The 18,217-nt window shown below is 48.3% G+C and overlaps 1 protein-coding gene across 2 annotated transcripts; it reads left to right on the top strand.

The window, feature by feature from the left end:
• Positions 1-1,159: 1,159 nt before the first annotated feature.
• On the top strand, positions 1,160-14,932 carry PROKR1 (prokineticin receptor 1). 2 transcript variants are annotated; one of them, XM_035001394.1, is made up of 3 exons: positions 1,160-1,284; positions 3,258-3,908; positions 11,711-14,932. In XM_035001394.1, exons 2-3 carry the CDS (start codon positions 3,424-3,426, stop codon positions 12,405-12,407), a joined length of 1,182 nt encoding a protein of 393 aa, XP_034857285.1. In that variant the 5' UTR covers positions 1,160-1,284; positions 3,258-3,423; the 3' UTR covers positions 12,408-14,932. The 2 variants fall into 2 exon arrangements, with proteins under 2 accessions (XP_034857285.1, XP_034857286.1); XM_035001395.1 differs by lacking the exon at positions 1,160-1,284 and having other exon boundaries at positions 3,017-3,908.
• Positions 14,933-18,217: the final 3,285 nt, after the last annotated feature.

The raw sequence follows: 18,217 nt of genomic DNA, 5'->3' as shown, positions 1-18,217 counted from the left end.
ACTTCATTATTTTTTTAAAGATGAGAAATATTCTCAGGTTATGCCACATTAAAAAAAAAAAATGATTCATCAGTTGTTGGACATTTGGATTGTTTCCATCTTTTAGCTATTGTGAATATTACTACTATGAACACTGGTACACAAGAATCTGAGTTTCTTTCTTTCTTTCTTTCTTTCTTTCTTTCTTTCTTTCTTTCTTTTCTTCCTTCCTTCTTTATTTTTGAAAGTGAAATTTCTGGATCATAGGGTAATTCTATATTTAACTTTTTGAGAAATCTAGACTTTGGAAGGAGATCCGTGCTCTGTTAAGTTGGCCCTGGTCATCCTAGCCTTCTTCTGCACAGATACGGGTGAGCGGGGGACTCCTCCCTCTCTCCAGCATCCACACTGTCCCCATCCCCTCACTTCATCGCTTTCGGGAAAGCAGTTCTCTGAGCCTCTTTCACACAGAGGTGCAAGCTGCTGAAATGAAGCTGACCCTGGTGTGCAGCTGGGCTTGCCCGAGAGAGCGATGTTTAGGTCCGTCCCAGCGTCTCCGGCGAGGGCGGTGCTGTGGGCGGGAGGGGAGGCTCCTCCCGGTTCTTTGAAATCCCACCAGCTAAGCGGGCCGGGTCCGCCCTCTCCCGCGGCCGGAGCTGACCAGGTGAGCGGGCCCACGAGTCCCGTGCCCCCGGGCGGGCACAGCGGGCGGGCGGTACTCCTTGCTCGGATCCGCGCTGAGCCAGCCCTGCTTTGAGCGCCAGCGCCCCCGATCCTGCCCGCGGCGGTCGTTCCGGAGCCTGAGCGCGGGGAGCGCGCGCCGCCCGGGGCCCGACTCCCTCCGGCGTGTCCTCGCCGCCAGTTGTCGCCTCTGCGTCCCCGCCTCTCCGGTCCTGGCGCGATTCCCGGGTCCCCAGCCGCGCGCCGGCCCAGCGGCCCCGACGTGCCCAGCCCGACCCTGCCTCCCCGGGGCAGGGACCCCAGGACGTCCGGGAGCCCTGCGGACTCGGCCCGAGCAAGCCTCTTCGAATCAGCTGGCGGTGCTCCGGGGCCCCGCGGCCACCGGGGGCGGGGACCGCCAGTGCGGGGCGGGCCCGGGCCGGGGGTGGCCCTGCCTCCGGGCCCGCGTTCCTAGATCTGTGGCGGCGGCGCGAGCGCAACTGCAGCCCGAGCCGGGAGAGAGCCCGGAGAAGAGGAGGAAGAGAGGGGACCGGTCCGGTCCCTGCGGGCCTCTGGGAGCAGCAGTTCGTGCCCCCGGGCCCGGATAGAGAACCGGGACCTCGTCCGCCCGCCAGGATGCCGCAGGTACCGAGCGCGCACTCCCGGAGAGATGCTCCGAGGACCCCACGCGGCGCGCGCGGTCGCGGGGTGCGGGGGCTTCTGAGGGGGGAGAAGCTTTTCAAGAGACTTGCTTTCGCGCTCATTTCCTCACGGGAGCCGGGCGACCCGTCCCTCTGCCCTCGGAGTAGCCTCGGCGACTCGGTGGAAAAAGGTGGGAGCCCCAGAGGGCTTCTCAGCCCAGGCTGCAGAGAGGCTTCCAGTGATCCGCAGGGTCTGGCCACGGGGCGAGCGCTAAACGACAATGCGCCAGGGGACACTGGGCGGGAAAGGAATGGGGTTCCTCTTTGAGAGGTAAGAGTACAGGAGAAGAGATCGCAGGACAATTTCTCCCGGAGTGCTAAATCTCCCAACACTCCCTGTGCCCCAAGAAGCTTATATTACCTTTTGTTTTTAAAACCTGACTTGGAGTCTTCCAGGTAGCATGCTTGAAGGGTACCCCTGGTTGGGGGGGGCGTGCCTCAGAGACACATGGGGCCTGCAAGGGGTGAGGACTGTCCCACCAGGATTGCAGCTGTACCTGTGTGGACCCCAAGACTTGGCCCCCTCTGACCTTTCAGCTCACGCTTGTGCTCACACCTGACAGGCGCATAGGGCAGGGACTGAGAGGGACAGAACTGATGGCTCAGAGAAAGGGAAAAATATAAGAAAAATGGGGGTGAGGAGTTGGGGGAGAGAGGCAAGTAGTGGCTGAGCCTCATTGGGGTGCAGAGCGACTTTAACCCGGGTCCTCCAAAGACAGGCTCTGGAGATCTCACTGCTGAGGAGTGTGGGCAGCAGGCTTTCCCCGGGCACAGGGGTTGCTAGGTGTCTCCGGTTCCCAGGAACCTCAGGTTTTCCGTGCTTGCCTGCCCTCCCCCGTGTTCCTGACATTTGAGGTCCTCTCCACTCCTCAGCTCCCTTACATCCCAGCAAGTTGGTCTGATGTTTTCAGGCTCTGGGCCAGACTGGGACTGCAAAGAGAGGGCAGAGGTTCCTCTTGGTTTTGGGTCCCCAGCAGGGTAGGCCCCCCCCCCCCCCCCCCGCCCTCAGCCCCCATGTGCTTCCGTGGAGTCATCTGGTCAGGATTCCCCTCCCCTTCCTTGTGGCTGACTGAGGAGGCCTGAGCACTCAATAGTAATTCTTTGCAGTCCTAGGGTGTAACACCCTCCCTCTCTAGGGAGCTCCGTGCTTTACAGATGTTATTGATCTGCTGCCTGGAGGATGTTGAAACCCTGAGTGTTTAAGCTATTTACCTCAGGACACACAGCCAGTCAAGGAAGGATTTTGCTCCAGAGCCACCCTTCTAACCTACTCAGGGATTTAGGCTGTGATTTCAACCCTGCAGCCTCTGCCGGGGGACAGGCCTTGGTAAATGCTGTGCCGGACTACCAGGGTCGCAGAGGACTTGGGTGTGGGGACAGGAGACCAGTGAGCAGAGGAAAAAGGGGTCTGCTAGATAGGCTCCGGGCTTTTAGAGCTGTGTTTTGCCAGAGGAGGGAGACCAGCTCAGGGGGAGCAGACACGGTTGTCTCATACACGGCTGATGGATGATATTCAGCATAATTTCTCTTAAGCCCCACAGAATCGGACAATTTCACAAAGACCAAGTTCAAACTGTTAGGACAGGGAGTAGAGTTTGGAGCAGGGCACTTCCATTCTCTTTAGCTTCCCCACACTCAACTTTGGTCCTTGAGCAAACCTGCAGCATTTCAGATCTTCAGTAGAAACGAAATACACTGAGCCGGCGCCTGGTTGTCTCTACAGCAATGCAGCCTCCCCTGTAGGAGTGGGTCTGTGGTTTTTGTGCATCTGTTTTCTCTCCCTGGTTCCTTTATTTCCGCTCCATCACTCAGTGTTCGTTCTGAGCAGGTGGCTAATGGGTCTGCTTGGGTTACAGGATGGTTTTGAATTTGGCCAGTTCACTCACATGTGTAGCCAACTGCTTGTATGTCTTTCAGAGGCTTAGGATGGAGCTCAGATACTGTCCCCCAAGGATGCTGGCAGACACATTCTGACTCATTAAAGGAGAGCTGAGTGTAAGCAGAGAGGGGAGAAGACATCAGCCTCCCACACATCACCTCAGAGGAATTCTAAGGAGCGCTGCTCAGAGCACCACCTGGCCCGATGGAGATCACAGCAGGGGTCATGGATGAGGACGCCAGCAACACCTCCACCACCTTCCTTTCTGTGCCGGCCTCCCCTGGAGCCCACGCTGCTTCCTTCCCATTCAACTTCAGCTATGGTGACTATGATATGCCTTTGGATGAAGAGGAAGATGTGACCAATTCCCGTACTTTCTTTGCTGCCAAGATCGTCATTGGCATGGCCCTAGTGGGCATCATGCTGGTCTGTGGCATTGGCAACTTCATCTTCATTGCTGCTCTGGCCCGCTACAAGAAGCTGCGCAACCTTACCAACCTGCTCATCGCCAACCTGGCCATCTCTGATTTTCTGGTGGCCATTGTCTGCTGCCCCTTTGAGATGGATTACTACGTGGTGCGGCAGCTGTCCTGGGAGCACGGCCATGTCATGTGCGCCTCTGTCAACTACCTGCGTACTGTCTCTCTCTATGTCTCCACCAATGCCCTGCTGGCCATCGCCATCGACAGGTGAGTAAGGGGGCACAGAGACAATAGGAAAGGGGCATTGGAACTGTCCCTTCCTTTACAGCAGGTGTGGACTGATGACAGAGATTATTCTCCATCCATGTGGATGCATGGGGGGTTAAAAAGTGGGCCCATTGACTGAATAGTAAGGAGAGTTCTAGTTTCCCAGCTGTGGGCAGGGACAGTAGAGCTCCCCAGAGTTGGGCAGTTGGGAAGGCTTTTGATCCCTCTGCTATGGACATGCGCCTAGATGTATCCGGTCAAGGTCTAGAGGTACATAGGTAAGAGGAGTGTGGAAGGACAAGTTCAAGTTCCAGGCGGGTACCTCTTGAGTCAACTTAGAAATACTGAGGAAGATTTTCTCAAAATACAAGCAGCCCTTCCCCAACCCCCAGCACCAGCTGATTTTAAAATAAGATTGATGATTTGTTTTGAACAAAATAGAAAAAAGAAAAAGGAAAAAAGGTAACATACTTTTACTTGTTCTTTTTTGTTGTTGCATTAATCAGTTTGCTCCTTTCCATACATTTGCACATGACGGTATAGAAGACCTGTTTCTAGTGATGGGAAATCAAAGCAATAAGAGCAGTCTATGTAGATCTTTCTTCTGTTGTGTTTAGTCTCCTCGTTTAGGACAATCACTTGTGCTAAGAACCAGGATGGGTTTTGTTCCCTCAGGACAATCTTTGCAAACCTCTCTGCCCAAAGTTTACTCACATTTACGAAGCACCTTGGTATAGTCCAGAGCCAGTTGCCTGGAGGGTCAGGACCAATGTGTACTTGGATCTGAACAGCCCGTCTCTCTCCCTGAACCCAGAGAGCCCGGAGCCCAGATGCCCTCCCAGTTTCGTGGCCCTAGGGCTCTGGTGGAGTTCAGCCTGCCCCTCGCCATCAGGACATCCCAAGGCAGTGTTCCAGGGAAGAGCACAGCAGATCGAACCTGTTTCCTGAAGCCAAAGGCAGAACAACCAGAGATTGGATAACCTGGAAACAGGCCACTACCCAGGACAGGGAGTCAACCCTATTCTCAAGAAGAACCCTGGCTTTAAAAGCATTAAGGGTTGGGGCCTTTGTCTCCTTTCTTCTGGGAGGAGTGACGGGGAGTTCGCCGCTTAACCAGCCCCAGCTCTGTCCCCTGTGGAAAGAAGGTGCTCAGAGTTGTCATCCCTGCAGAGGGCTACTTTGGCCAGGGTCCTCCATAGGAGTCCGGGAGCTCCACGGCATTTTAGCCACCCAGGAACAGACCCTGGGTGAATCAAGAAAGGGACAGTCAAGTAGAGTATCTGTCCCTAAGTCCCTTTCAGGGCGGTCAAGGAAGAGCTCCAGGAACCTTGTCTCTGATCTTTCTGAAAGTAGAGGCTGAAAGCATAGAGGGTCCTTTCCCGAAGTTTCACTCCAGCAAGACATCTTTGCGGAGGGGGTGCTCCCAGCCACTGGAAGTGGGGTAGGTTACTGCCGGCTTTGGGGCAGGCCCGTGTTCCCTAGGTGAGATCCATTTTCGGATGTAGGGGCGCATTGTCGGAAGGGGTCACACGGCGGGAGGGCATGGCTTCAAGGGGACAGAGGCCAGGAGAAGTTAAGGGGCCTTGGGTTATTCTGAACACGTAAGAGGTGATGTCTGTGTCAATCAACCACCTCGAGCTATTGCAGTTTTTCACATTCGTATCCTACTTATGTACCAAACTCAGCTAAAATCCTGCAGGCATTTCTCTTGCAGTGTGAGTTTATGTAATGCAATTTAGATACAATAAAAAAGTTCATTGGAGAACGTGTTTTGCATCGTGGGACTGCTAGTGTTTATAGTGGGGTTGTGACTGGAGACTTGGAAGCCAGGCACTGGAGGAAAGCACTGTTGGCCTGCACAGGCCGTCGGGGCCTTGGCCAACTAACTGGCCGCTCCAAGGTGTGAAGTTACTTTACTGATGTTTGTGATCCTTGCTTCAAAGTATCTGTATGCGTTTTTGCCATCTAATTTCACTTTTGTGGTCAGGACCCCATTGGTTTTTGTCTGGCCTTGTGTGTTGTTCAGGATGTGATCAGGGATTTTCAGGTTCTATTTGGTTAGTTTGGGACAACTCATGTTTATCTCGATCTAACAAATACACTCCAGTTATAAGAATGCCTTTATTTCTGTTTAATGAAATTGTTGGGGTGGTGTTAGTGGTTATTCTGCCACGGCTGCTGCTGTACCTGCCGGCGGCTGGGCCCCGTGTGAGTTCTTGAACGCCTCTCTGCCTCGGTTTTCTCATGTGTACAATGGGAATAATAAGAAGACTGAAGGATGGGTTGCCTTGAGGTTTAAAGTTTTTTTTTTTTTTTTTTTGAGAGAGAGAATGAGAGACAGCACAAGAGGGAAGAGGGTCAGAGGGAGAAGCAGACCCCCTGCTCAGCAGGGAGCCCGATGCGGGACTCGATCCAGGGACTCCAGGATCATGACCTGAGCCGAAGGCAGTCGCTTAACCAACTGAGCCACCCAGGTGCCCTGCCTTGAGGTTTAAAGGAAGTAATACATGTAATTGTTTGGAACACGGCTTAAACTGGAGTAAGCAACAAATAAACAGTGGATCTTAGAATTTTTAAATGAATGCTTCCAGGAACAACAACAAAACAAATACAAGTAAACTAATGGAAGTTTTCTATTGAAGTGATTCATTTTCATTGACGTGATTGTTTTTAGGATGTGATGTTTAAAAAAGGATAATGCAAGATTTCTAAGAAATGCAGTTATGACGCTGTAGCAGAACAGAACTACTTACGTTCTAGCTTCTCTGTTTCTGAGATTGGTTCCGTGGTTCTTGCAGATATCTACACTAGCAAGGCTCTGTTGTCACGGCTGCTCTCTCCCTTTTCCAGCATGCCTTTGGTTTAAAGGACCTGTCAGTGCCTACTCCACCCCCCCCCCCCCCCCCCCCCCCCCGGCCCTGTTCACTCCAGCCCGGGCTCCTTGCCTCAGTGCCTCTTGGCTCTGCCCAGCTGCCACCGCTCCTCCCCTCACAGTCCGTGCTAAACACTCATTCATTCAAACAGCGCGTTTTTGTAGAGCAACTATGATATGACAGAGACCCGGCCAAGCACTGGGTGCACGACGGTACAGGAAAGAAAACAGCTCCTCGCCTTCGTGGAGCTTTAACCCACGGGAGTGGAGAGAGATCACAGTCAGGCAAACAAACAAAGGTAATTTCAGAAATGCTCTGAACAAAAAAGACAAACACTGAAAGTGACAGAGGATGGGAGCTGCTCCAGGTACGTCATCAGGAAAGTGTCCCTGAGGAGAAGGCATTTGAAGGGAACTTTGAAAAAAAAAAATAAATAAATAAAGCCAGCCGTGTGAAGATGGGGAAAACGCATTCCACACAAAGGAAATTATCAGTGCAAGGACCTGAGACAGGAACAAACATGAAGGGTTCAAAAAACAGAGAAAAGGCTCCTGTGGCCCAGGGAAGAAAGCAAGGCTGCAGCTAAATTAATCTTCCATCTTGTACACATCTCCCCTCTCTTGCTCAAAAGACCTATACTAACTCCATTGTCTACAAAATATGGCTCAAATCCCTTCACCTTTTATTATGATTATTGAGTCCCAGACAGCCTCCCAGGCTCAGGCTAGGTAAACACATTTATGTCCTGTTTTCTAAAAGAGGTTGCAATCTTTTTGAGAACTGTCATGATGGCTTGTTACATTTCTATTCATCCAGTGCCAAGCACTTGCTGAGAGTGAAGGTTTACTAAAATCCTAGGTGCCCAGAATTCACTAATAGTAAGAAGTTACAAAAGAAGTAAGACTGAGCTCTGGAGGAGCTTACCATCAGGGGGAGGGGGATGGGGATGGTGGAATAACACTTAGTAAACAGAACATAAAGTAAAGGATGAATTCTAAATGAAATTTACAGAAGGGTGACATCATTGTGTACTAGAGGAGTCAAAGGAGGCTTCATGGAGGAGGCTGACTTTTAACTGGCCTTCAACTAATGATAGTCAGTAAAGGACAGGAGAGGTTTTCCATGAGGGTAGGGCAGTGTTTGCAAAAAGACGAGGTGGGAATGCTTGAGGTATGAGGTCCCTTGGGGAGGTCTGTGGGATCCTCGGGGGCAAGGAACAGAAGCAAGAGTCGAGATCAGAAAGGATAGGGTCATATTCCAGAAGATCTCAAAATCTAGGTACAGGAAGTCAGACCTGATGGAGCGGGGAGCTGAAAAAGATCATCAGAGGACTCTGTCCCCCAAGGTCTGGGTTCCCTCTTGGATGTGGAGACACCTGCATGGACTCAATGTGTAATCCATAGATCCCAGGGGGAATGACCAGCCAGCCTGCCCACTGACCGCTCTTCTCTTCTGTCTGCATGGGGCCAGCTAAGGCTTGAGTACCTGTGCTCAGCCTTAAGAAGCACAAATGCTCCCCAGTGAGTTCATTGATGGGGCTGACTGGCCCGGGGAGTGGGTTCTGAATTCCCTGATGATCTCATGAATGGCCTAGAAGCTGCTGCAACCACCATTTCCATGGTTTGATCTGGGGCTGGGTCCTGGGGATAGAGGGAGCCCACATTTTCTTTGCTTAATCACCTAGCCCACCCTCATCACACAATCACTGCCTAGATGTTTCTTTGTCCAGCAGCCTTCATTCTTTGTTCTCTGGGAAATGTAGGCTCTAAGTGGATCTGGACCTGAGCCATTATACTGGTAGACACATAGGGCAAGCCAAGGACATCCACATAAGTAGAGAAAAGTAGCTGCCGTTGGCCTGACTCCTTGAAACATCAATAGGTAGAAATCAACTGCGATGGAGAGAAAAGAGAAAAAGGATGCTAGGATTCTGGTAGGATGCCAGGAGGGTAGAAAGAAGGGTAGAAAGAATTGCTCCAATAGGAAAGGGAGGGAGGGGACAAGTGGCGTATAGGAGACCCAGCTGGATTTGGAGCAAGACATGGATGGGTCTGCAGCAGGTTCTGTCAATTTCTAGCTGTGTGGCTTTTGGCAGGTTATTTAACTTCTCCGAATCTCAGTTTGCTCATCTGTGAAATGGTCATCTTTGTTCTCTTACCTATTCAATAGACCTAGGGACATGTAATGAGAAGGTGGATTTAAAAATGCTCTGTAAATTGTAAGCTGCTTTACAAACATAAGCAAGTATTACTAAGCTAGAGTTCTGGAGTTCTGATCCTAGCATAGCCAAGACTGCTGGCAATCCTTGAAACAGTTTCGCAATTTTCTTTTTGGTAAATGTATTTGGAGGGCTTCTTGCACAGCTCCTGGTGCTAACCCTGGGGTTGGAGTCGGGGTGAAGGCCAAGAGAGCCGGGATGGAATAAACATCTGATGGGGAGTCACAGGTTACCCTGAAGATTAATTTTGATGTGAAGATAAATAGATCCAATAAAATAGCAAGTAGCAGAGAACTTGAAAATGAACTATTTGCCAATAACAGGTAAAAAAAAATTGCTGTGTATACCGAATAGCTCTGAAAAAAGACATTTTAGGTTGCTAACCATTTCTTGTAATTAGAAACCTCTGGTTGTTTATTTGCAGTTGATGCCGGCAGGCTGGGTCTGAGGGCCCAGAGGGGGTCCCGCAGGACCAGCCAAGAGGGGTCCCTGGCTGCACGCAGGACAGAAGGCAAACACGAGCCAGCACGAGGTGAAAGCAGTTTATTGAAGGTTTAGAGAGAGTGCAGGGACAGACAGAGTGGGAGACTCAGAAAGGAAAGGAGAGACTCTCTCCTTTGTTCGAGGTCTGGGGATTTTATTGGGGACTATGGTCTAGTATATGTGTTCTCTCAGGCATCCAGGAACTGGTTAGAACAAGGACCAGGGCCCAGGTGTTACTCCTTGGAGCTGGGGGTCTTCGTGTTGAGATGTCTGGAGCCGGTGGTCTGGAATATGCATCTGATGGCTTTGTCGGGTCATTCTTATGTGGCCCTTCCTTAGGTGATATCTATTCTAAAGAAATCATTAACTCCTTGTCCCTTCCAAGGAGGACATATACTCTTTGCATTATGAGGCATGTGTAAAACGGGGGTGCAGTTCCTAGCAAGAATAGAAGCAGGAAAAGGAGGAAAAAGCAGATTTTTATGGAGTCCTTTAGTTTCCCTATGTCACACTGTCTAACTGGAACCTTGCAGTATCTCTGTGAGGTCGGCGAGGCGGATGATATTCCCATATTACAGATGAGTAAATCGAGCCCATAGGGCTAAGAAAAGTGACTCAAATTCACATAATAAGTTTGTGGCAAAGCTGGAATTAGATTCTTGGTCTTCTGACTCCTAGATCGTCATCCTCTCCTGCTTGTTCATTGAATAAAAAAACCACTCTGATCTTGAAACATCATAAGGACTTAGGAAGTTGCCATTGAGAAAGGAAGGAATAGAATTACACAGTGAAAATTCATATAGTAAACAAGTATAAATATAGAAATATTCTTTGACAGAATAATCAATAGAACATGGTGGGGCAGCTGAAGAGGGAGAGAGTGAGTGAGAGCAAAGATACTAAACTCCTAGTACTTGTTATGAGTCTGAGTGAGTTTGGCGCAGTCATTGTGGTGGGAGCACTGCGGTCTTTCTGAGGGGCCCATACACGTGCATTGCCAGGAGCATTGCCAACACCCTGCAGACATTCCCATTCCACCCTTCAGTGCTCGGGAGATTGACAAGAGTGACAGGGACTGTTGCCGGTGGCAGAGGACATCAAGCAGCCAGCCGGGTGTACAGAGGGTGGACCCAACCCATCCAACTTCATCTCACATCTCTAGAAGAGAGCAGGAGTCTCACTCCAGCGAACTCTCCAGATGACACTCGGTGGAGCTGGCTGCCTGTGTTTGGGGGAAGAGGGACACAAATAGCAGGAATATAATCAGGAAAAAAAATAGGAATGAACTTCTTCCAATCAAAATCCCAAGAACGATGACCTCAAAGGCATTGGTTTCGAAGGAAATAGAGTAGGTCTGCCTTTCCTTTAGGCTTCTCTCATATTTGCTCTTGGCTCTACCTGGGAGAAGCCATGGGCACGTGAGAATATGGCGTTGTTTAGCCATTCCCTCCCACTTCACTCTCCGTCTTTCTCCTTCTCTAACTTCTACCCCCTGCCAGACACAGAAAGTCTTCCAGGAAACCAGAACTCTCTGGGAAGGAGGCTTTCATACCACACAAATGACTCATATCCTCCAGAAAGTGCTCTCTCTTTGTTCCTGGACCACTGTGGCAACAGCAGTGTGGTTTTTTGGGAAAGAACAAAAGCAATATCTTTTACTGTCTGATGCTTTGTGGTTAAAAAAAATACATTCAATGTATATTCTTGATTGATTTTTCACATCAACCATGAGATGAGGTTAAATGTTTTCTGTCGAGGGTCCTGGGGTATATGACCTTGAGAGTGTCACTCATCTGTCTCCAGATTCCATTTTTACACCTGAAAAATAAGGTACATTGTCACACACTCTTCCTTCACTTTTGCATACGGAACAATATTTTTAAAAATGTGGAATGAAGACAAAACTTTGCCCAGGGCTCCCACTGGAAAGGGCAAGTTCTCCTGACAACTCTTTGGAATTATCAGGCCCTCTTAGCTCTAAACAGTGGGGTTATTAGGATGAATGGCCCTGGACACAGGAAGGACCTGGGAATAGTGACAGGCCAGAAGCCAATGGGAGGCATTACTACTACACTTAATAATAGTTACCATTTATCGAGTATAATCATATTTAAAACTGTCTCCTTCACACGTACTTTTCAGTTGCACCTTCTAATATTGTTGCCGAAACAATATCACCCAGAACTTCCTCCTCACAGTCGTTGACCCTATTTCTGTTCTTGTCCTAGATATCTGGCCATTGTCCACCCGCTGAGACCCAGGATGAAGTATCAAACAGCCACTGGCTTGATTGCCTTGGTGTGGATGGTGTCCATCCTTGTCGCCATCCCTTCCGCCTACTTCACAACCGAAACGGTCCTCATCATCGTCAAGAGCCAAGAGAAGATCTTCTGTGGCCAGATCTGGCCAGTGGACCAGCAGATCTACTACAAGTCCTACTTCCTCTTCATCTTTGGCATCGAGTTCGTGGGCCCCGTGGTGACCATGACCCTGTGCTACGCAAGGATCTCCCGGGAGCTCTGGTTCAAGGAGGTGCCGGGCTTCCAGACGGAGCAGATCCGGAAGAGGCTGCGCTGTCGCAGGAGGACGGTGCTGGTGCTCATGTGCATCCTCACCGCCTACGTGCTGTGCTGGGCGCCCTTTTACGGCTTCACCATCGTGCGCGACTTCTTCCCCACCGTGTTCATCAAGGAGAAGCACTACCTCACCGCCTTCTACGTGGTCGAGTGCATCGCCATGAGCAACAGCATGATCAACACGCTGTGCTTCGTGACCATCAAGAACAACACCATCAAGTACTTCAAGAAGATCGTGCTGCTCCATTGGAAGTCTTCTTACAATGGGAGCAAGTCCAGTGCAGACCTCGATCTTAAAACCACAGGGGTGCCAGCCACGGAGGAGGTGGACTGCATCAGACTGAAATAAGCCGAAGGACCTTTCAAAGTTTAAGCAAAGACAGACCTTTGGGACGCTGACCAGTGTACTAGGACACAAACCATCAACCAAGAACCCTTGGTTTGCTGCAGAGAGCAGAGTAAATGGACAACTGTGTGAACACTGTGCCCAAGGAGCTCAGAATTTCTAAAACTGATATGACTAGGTACCAGCACCAGTGGCCAACATTCGCTAAATGTCTAATTTGTGCAGAGTAGGCACTGGTGAAACGTGTATGTGTTGACAACATTTAACTGTCAGAAAGAAATAGGGATTAAGCCAAGAAAAATACTGGGGCATAGAGAGCCTGGAATGAGAGACTTTCCAGAAGGGAACCCAAGTAGGCATCTAGGATTGCGGTACCTGTGTTTGTAGGGTGATGGTCTCTCTGAGCATCTCAGCTACTCATCAGATACTGATGTAGCCCATCTCTAGGATTGTCCTGAGGCTTGAGTTCACTCCTAACATTTGTGGGGTTGGGGCAAGAATACAAAACAGACTCCTAATTCTTTCTTCAACCCTTCTATTCTCATCTCTGGTCCTGATTCTCACTGTGAGGAGCCTTACGTGCATGCACATGGACACCCCAATATGCATGGGCAAGTTCTGTCCAAACCCTCCTCCTCAGCACTGCTCCATGGCTACCCCTTGGGCTTATAGCTGTGCCCATACATGGTGCGACTCATCATCAGGAGAAGCCACAGAGACCCTGGAAGCCATTTGGTCAAGGTATTAAGGGGTTCCGGATATTTTGACTTGCTCCAGGGAAGGCCTAGGCTCAGGACGAATATGTTCTCTTGGATCCATGGACTTCTCATCCCAAGGGGAGAAGTGCAAATGGCAGACCTCTAAGAGCTTGTGGGGCTCAGGGCAGGAGCTCAGGTTTTCTGGGTCAAAGGATGATACTGCTTCTACCTCTCAGTTATTCTGGCTTGGACCTATTAGGCTTCCTCTTACATCCTTCTTTTCCTTCCCTTGTGTCCATGCTTGTGAAACATAGAATCTTTGAAAGTAGACACAACACCTCATGGATACGGCTGTTAGCCATTTCCCATTTCCACCAGCTCTCACCCTCACTTCTTACGATTTGAGGGTGAGATGTGTTTGTCATGGGTGCCTGAAACCCATCACAGTTATTAATCCTTTGGATTAAGACTTGCTTTTCTTTGAAAATGGATATAGTCTTGGGACAGATAACCTGTCATATTTCCACTCCTCATGTAAATGAAGCCATGTGATCCAGTGGCAGGTGGTGAAGGTTGGTGGTACAGCCCTGGGCACCCAGGAAAGACAGGGACATACAAATGGGTGGTGGGCGCCCAGTGGGATTCAGTGACTCCACAGGCTTATTGAAGGCTCATCCTACTTTCTAACGCACCCTCATTGTTTGGTGTTTCAAACTGTAGAATTTGGACTTGTGGAACAAGAAGATCTGATCCAGCCTTGGCTCTGTCCCCTGTGTGACCCTTGGGAAAGCTTCTCAAAGGGGACAAACATAATACCTGTGATAGCTCCTGATGAGGTGGTTGTGAAGAACCAATGAGATAATACGTGGGTAAACTCTTTTCGGCCACACGAGTAATCAAAGGAACGGACCAATAACTGTGTGTAACGTGCCTGACAAGGAAAAACTTGTCACCTTGGCTTATGTATCTAGAAACCTTATCATCTCCCCCTTTCCATTATTCTTTGTGTGAATTATTCCTTTACCTCTCTTAGCCATGCTGTATGTGTTACGTTCCTAACAACATGGGGTTCAACAAGGCAGTGAAACTTGGTGGTAAAAGTGTAACAGGGAACGGCAGTGTCTCCAATTAGAAGATGAGCTCAGGGTTTTAAGAATTTCAGAATCAGAGCATCTTTATAATCTTGGAAGTGTTGACCACGTTCCTGTGCCTGTTCCCAGCCAGCATGAATCTGGGCAATGTGATATTGTTTCTCAATCTTTTTTCACTCTCATGGGTATGTGTACCTACAGAGGAGATGTGTCCTTTTCCTCTCAAATAGTTGGAGAGAGCACATTTCTAAGGCTATTTAACTAACAATTGTATGGCGTTTCCCCTCCCAATATAGTCAACTCTTTATTTTGGGCAGCAAAGTTCATTTTTTTAATAGTTATTTATTTCCCTGGAAGACACATTCAAATACCTATTTATTTCTTCCTATTCATCATCCAGCAGACTTATTCTAAGTGCAATCCGAATACTCTCAGAGAATAAAAACTGATTAAACTATTATCCCAAATCCAACATGCCTTGGAAGGCAATTCTCGTTTCTTATAAAATTACATGTTACATTCTAAAATCGGGAAAGTTAGCTTTGGACCAAAACATAATTAAAGGACATAATATGTTGTTGTTCCGTTCACCTTTTCCATTAGAAATGCTAAGCAAGAACCGACTATTAAATAGGAGCTTTTTATATGTGACAACCACGCTTCTTTTTGCTTTTCAGCCTAGAATGTATCAACTTTTCACTCGAACTGTCTGTAATATTTTTAGATGTTGTGTCTGCTTGTGGTTTTACAGTGAATGAAAGTGTTGTGTTGTGATCAAGTGAAATAAAAAAAAATGCACATATATAATCATGGACCGTAGTGTGCCTATAATTTTCATCCCTCTTCCCCATCCTCTTCTTAGTTACAGTGTGGTGCTTCTTTCAGTGAGCGCTGAATAGAGGCTGATTCCATGATCAGCAATTGTGAGAACAGTGCTACCTCATACCCCTTTTACCATCGAACTTCTCTTCTCTGTCCTAAAGAGATTTCACTGCTTTGTATCTTCTTCCTATAAGCCTGCTCTGGTAAAACCATTAATGCTTTTTAGCATCTGAATGCCAAGACTTGAAACCTGAGGACCCGTTTATGCCTCTTACATAAGCTACGGCTAACCCTTTGAATAGGCTTAATGTCTGCACATGTGAAACGAACCAGGAGATGAATGTGAAGATTCCACACCATGTTCAGATGAGTGGCTGACCCACTGAACTGAGTGGTAGCCTGCCCAGCTGATGTTCTCCCCAAAAACTGGGGGTGAGCCCAACAAGGTGACACTGGTGCTTATGTGTTCCTTTACTGTTTTCTATGCATTTTCGATATGTAAAGAGATGTGCACATCATCATATACAGAAGGGTAAAGATGTGATTTTTAAAATCAAACCATTTCCTTAACTAAAGCAAATGAGCAGGGTGGCTTTACAACAAAGCTTTTGGAAATTTTGCCTAATGATTACACACAAAAAATAATTTCTTAAAGACACTAAAACTGGGGCGCCTGGGTGGCTCAGTCGGTTAAGCGTCTGCCTTTGGCTCAGGTCATGATCTTGGGGTTCTGGGATCAAGCCCTGTATTGAGAGTCTGGTACCCACCCCCACCGCGGGATTGTGCTCTCTCTCTCACTCTCTCTCTAATAAATAAAATCTTTTTTTTAAAAAAAGACACTAAAACATGGCAAGGTGGCGGTCACCATGCCAAGCCCTCAAGCGTGAAACAAGTTCCATGCTTATGGAAAAGAATGCTAAAGAATTTGTGATGGCCAGAAAATTCTAAATATGAATCCTGTTTCTTGAAAAATCTGATACACTTTGGAATGTATCCACAAAGAATGAGTCCAGTTCTGCCTAGAGTGTAAGTGAGAATATTAAATTCATCGAATTCATTTTACCGTTAGTGAAACTGAAACCCAGAACGGAGAAGAGAGGTTCAAGTTCTGATAGCGGGTCACCATGACAGCCAGGGTTAGACGTCAGGGCCTCCAAAGCTGGGTCCACGGTTTTTCTACCCCAGGCTTCATGGGTGCAGGAAGCATTTTTGGAAGGGAAGGATCTTTCCCAAGAATCCTTGAGGTGACTAGTCAGCTCCAGTCGGGCCTTCTTTGGAAACCCTTAAGGAGTTAAGCAGAAACACTCCTGGTTTCTTTGCAAGCCAAATTTAGCTCATCTTAATCTCCAGGAACTCACAGCACAGACAGGGAGATCAGGAGATTTTAAGGGAAGAACTGCTAAAAAACGTTCACCGCTGCTCTTTCTTCCCATCGCCTAATTGAGGATGCGAAAGAATACAAAAGGAAAGATACAAGGCTGTTCGAGAGAGCGTGGCAGCCCTGCCCCAGCAAAGCAGGAGAGAAGGAAGCCGTGCTTTGCTGAATGTCCACACTAGAGGGCAGGCCTCTGTGTTCAGGGTTCCGTGGCATCAGAAGCCTACCTCCTGCTGCGGCAAGTGAGGACAGAGATGGGGAAGCTTGGATGAGAGAGGACTTGAACTGGACGAGTGGGGTGTAGAGAAGCAAGAGGGCGAATACTCCACATGAGAAGAGAAATGTCTGTTTCACCTGCTCTCGGTAACAGAAATGGATTTTTTCCGGGAGTGGTTTCGGGGGGTGGGGGTAGGCTTCTCACACAATGAAGGGATTGTCATCCCTGGAACAGGTAACCGAAAAACTGAAAAACACAGGGACATAAGGAGAGACAGACACTAGCCTCCTGAAACAGGTCTGTGTGATGGGGTGAGGGATGCCGCTCACAATAGGAAGACAATCAGTGAAGGGCTATGGAAGAGGAAGCTGGTGAACACAAATCTGGCTGACTTGAACTCTAACAGCCAGGAGCATCTACCGTGTGTCGGGGCTGATCCAAGCAGGGCACAGGAATGTCTCACTACATCCTCACAGCGCCCCCTCTCAGAGCAAACGACCCTCATTTACAGATGAGGAAATCCAGTCTCAGCTCAGAAGGGTTGCTCAGGGTCACACGAGGAGTGAATGGTGCTCTGAGATTTGAACCCAAACCCACGCTTTTGATCGCACTATGCTGCGGCCTCTAAATGATTTTCCTCCACCTTCCTTGTGCTTTCTAGAAAACGATAAATGCCTCTCTCCTTGAGTGCAAACATGAGGTGATAAATCATCTTCTAAACTAACTAGATTTGTCTCAAAAACTGAAAATAGCACACTCCCACCTTTGTCCTTCTATGAAAAGTTTTGTTCACCCTCAACAGCTGATCCTAATGCGGAGGTCCTTAACATTTGGTGTCATGGGTGCTTCTGGCATCCAGTGGATTATAGCCCCTTCTCAGAATAATGTTTTCAAATTTATTAAGTAAAATACATAGGAATGTCAAAGAAATAAATTATATTGAAAAGAGATTAAAATATTTTTAAAGTTTATGATATAATTGTATAAATCTTTATATCAGATTTCTTTGTATTAAATCTTTAATGCCTTAAACAAGATTTAGCATCAGGGCTAACAACTACCGTAATTCTGAAGTAGTGATGAATGTGAATGAGTGTTTAGGTCTTTCCCCAAATTGCAAGGTAGCATAAAATATCCATGATCTTTCCCGGGGACAATTTCAGGGACTGCTAAGACTAGAGTGGCTTGCTGCCTAGGTCATAATGGCGGGAAAGGCTCGAGCTTGTTTACAGGTTAGTGAGAATAACAATGAATTTTTTTCATCCATGTTCCTAGCTCTGGAACTGGTTAAGAAGCCCTTCCCGAGGGATGCCGAGGCAAGCGCAGCCTGGAGTGGGTACTGGTAAAGATTTTTTTTTAAAATTTTATTTATTTGACATAGAGACAGAGAGAGAGGGAACACAAGCAGAAATGGAGATTGCAGGAGGAGGCACACACATTTAGATGGAATTAATCAGTAGAACTTCACTGGGTGCTCTTCTTGAGAAGACACCTCCGTAGGCATCGGGGTTCCCTGACTCTCCGCCCTGTGCCTTCTCGGGGCTCCAAACCTCGTCCGTGTGGCAGATTCCTCTGAGAAACCGACAAGCTCTCTCTTTATAACACGAAGA

The sequence above is a fragment of the Mirounga leonina genome, unplaced genomic scaffold, assembly GCF_011800145.1.
Source record: "Mirounga leonina isolate KUSES-001 unplaced genomic scaffold, KU_Mleo_1.0 Mir_125, whole genome shotgun sequence".
In the NCBI taxonomy this organism is placed as follows: domain Eukaryota; kingdom Metazoa; phylum Chordata; class Mammalia; order Carnivora; family Phocidae; genus Mirounga; species Mirounga leonina.
This window is presented reverse-complemented; position numbering and strand designations above follow the sequence as displayed.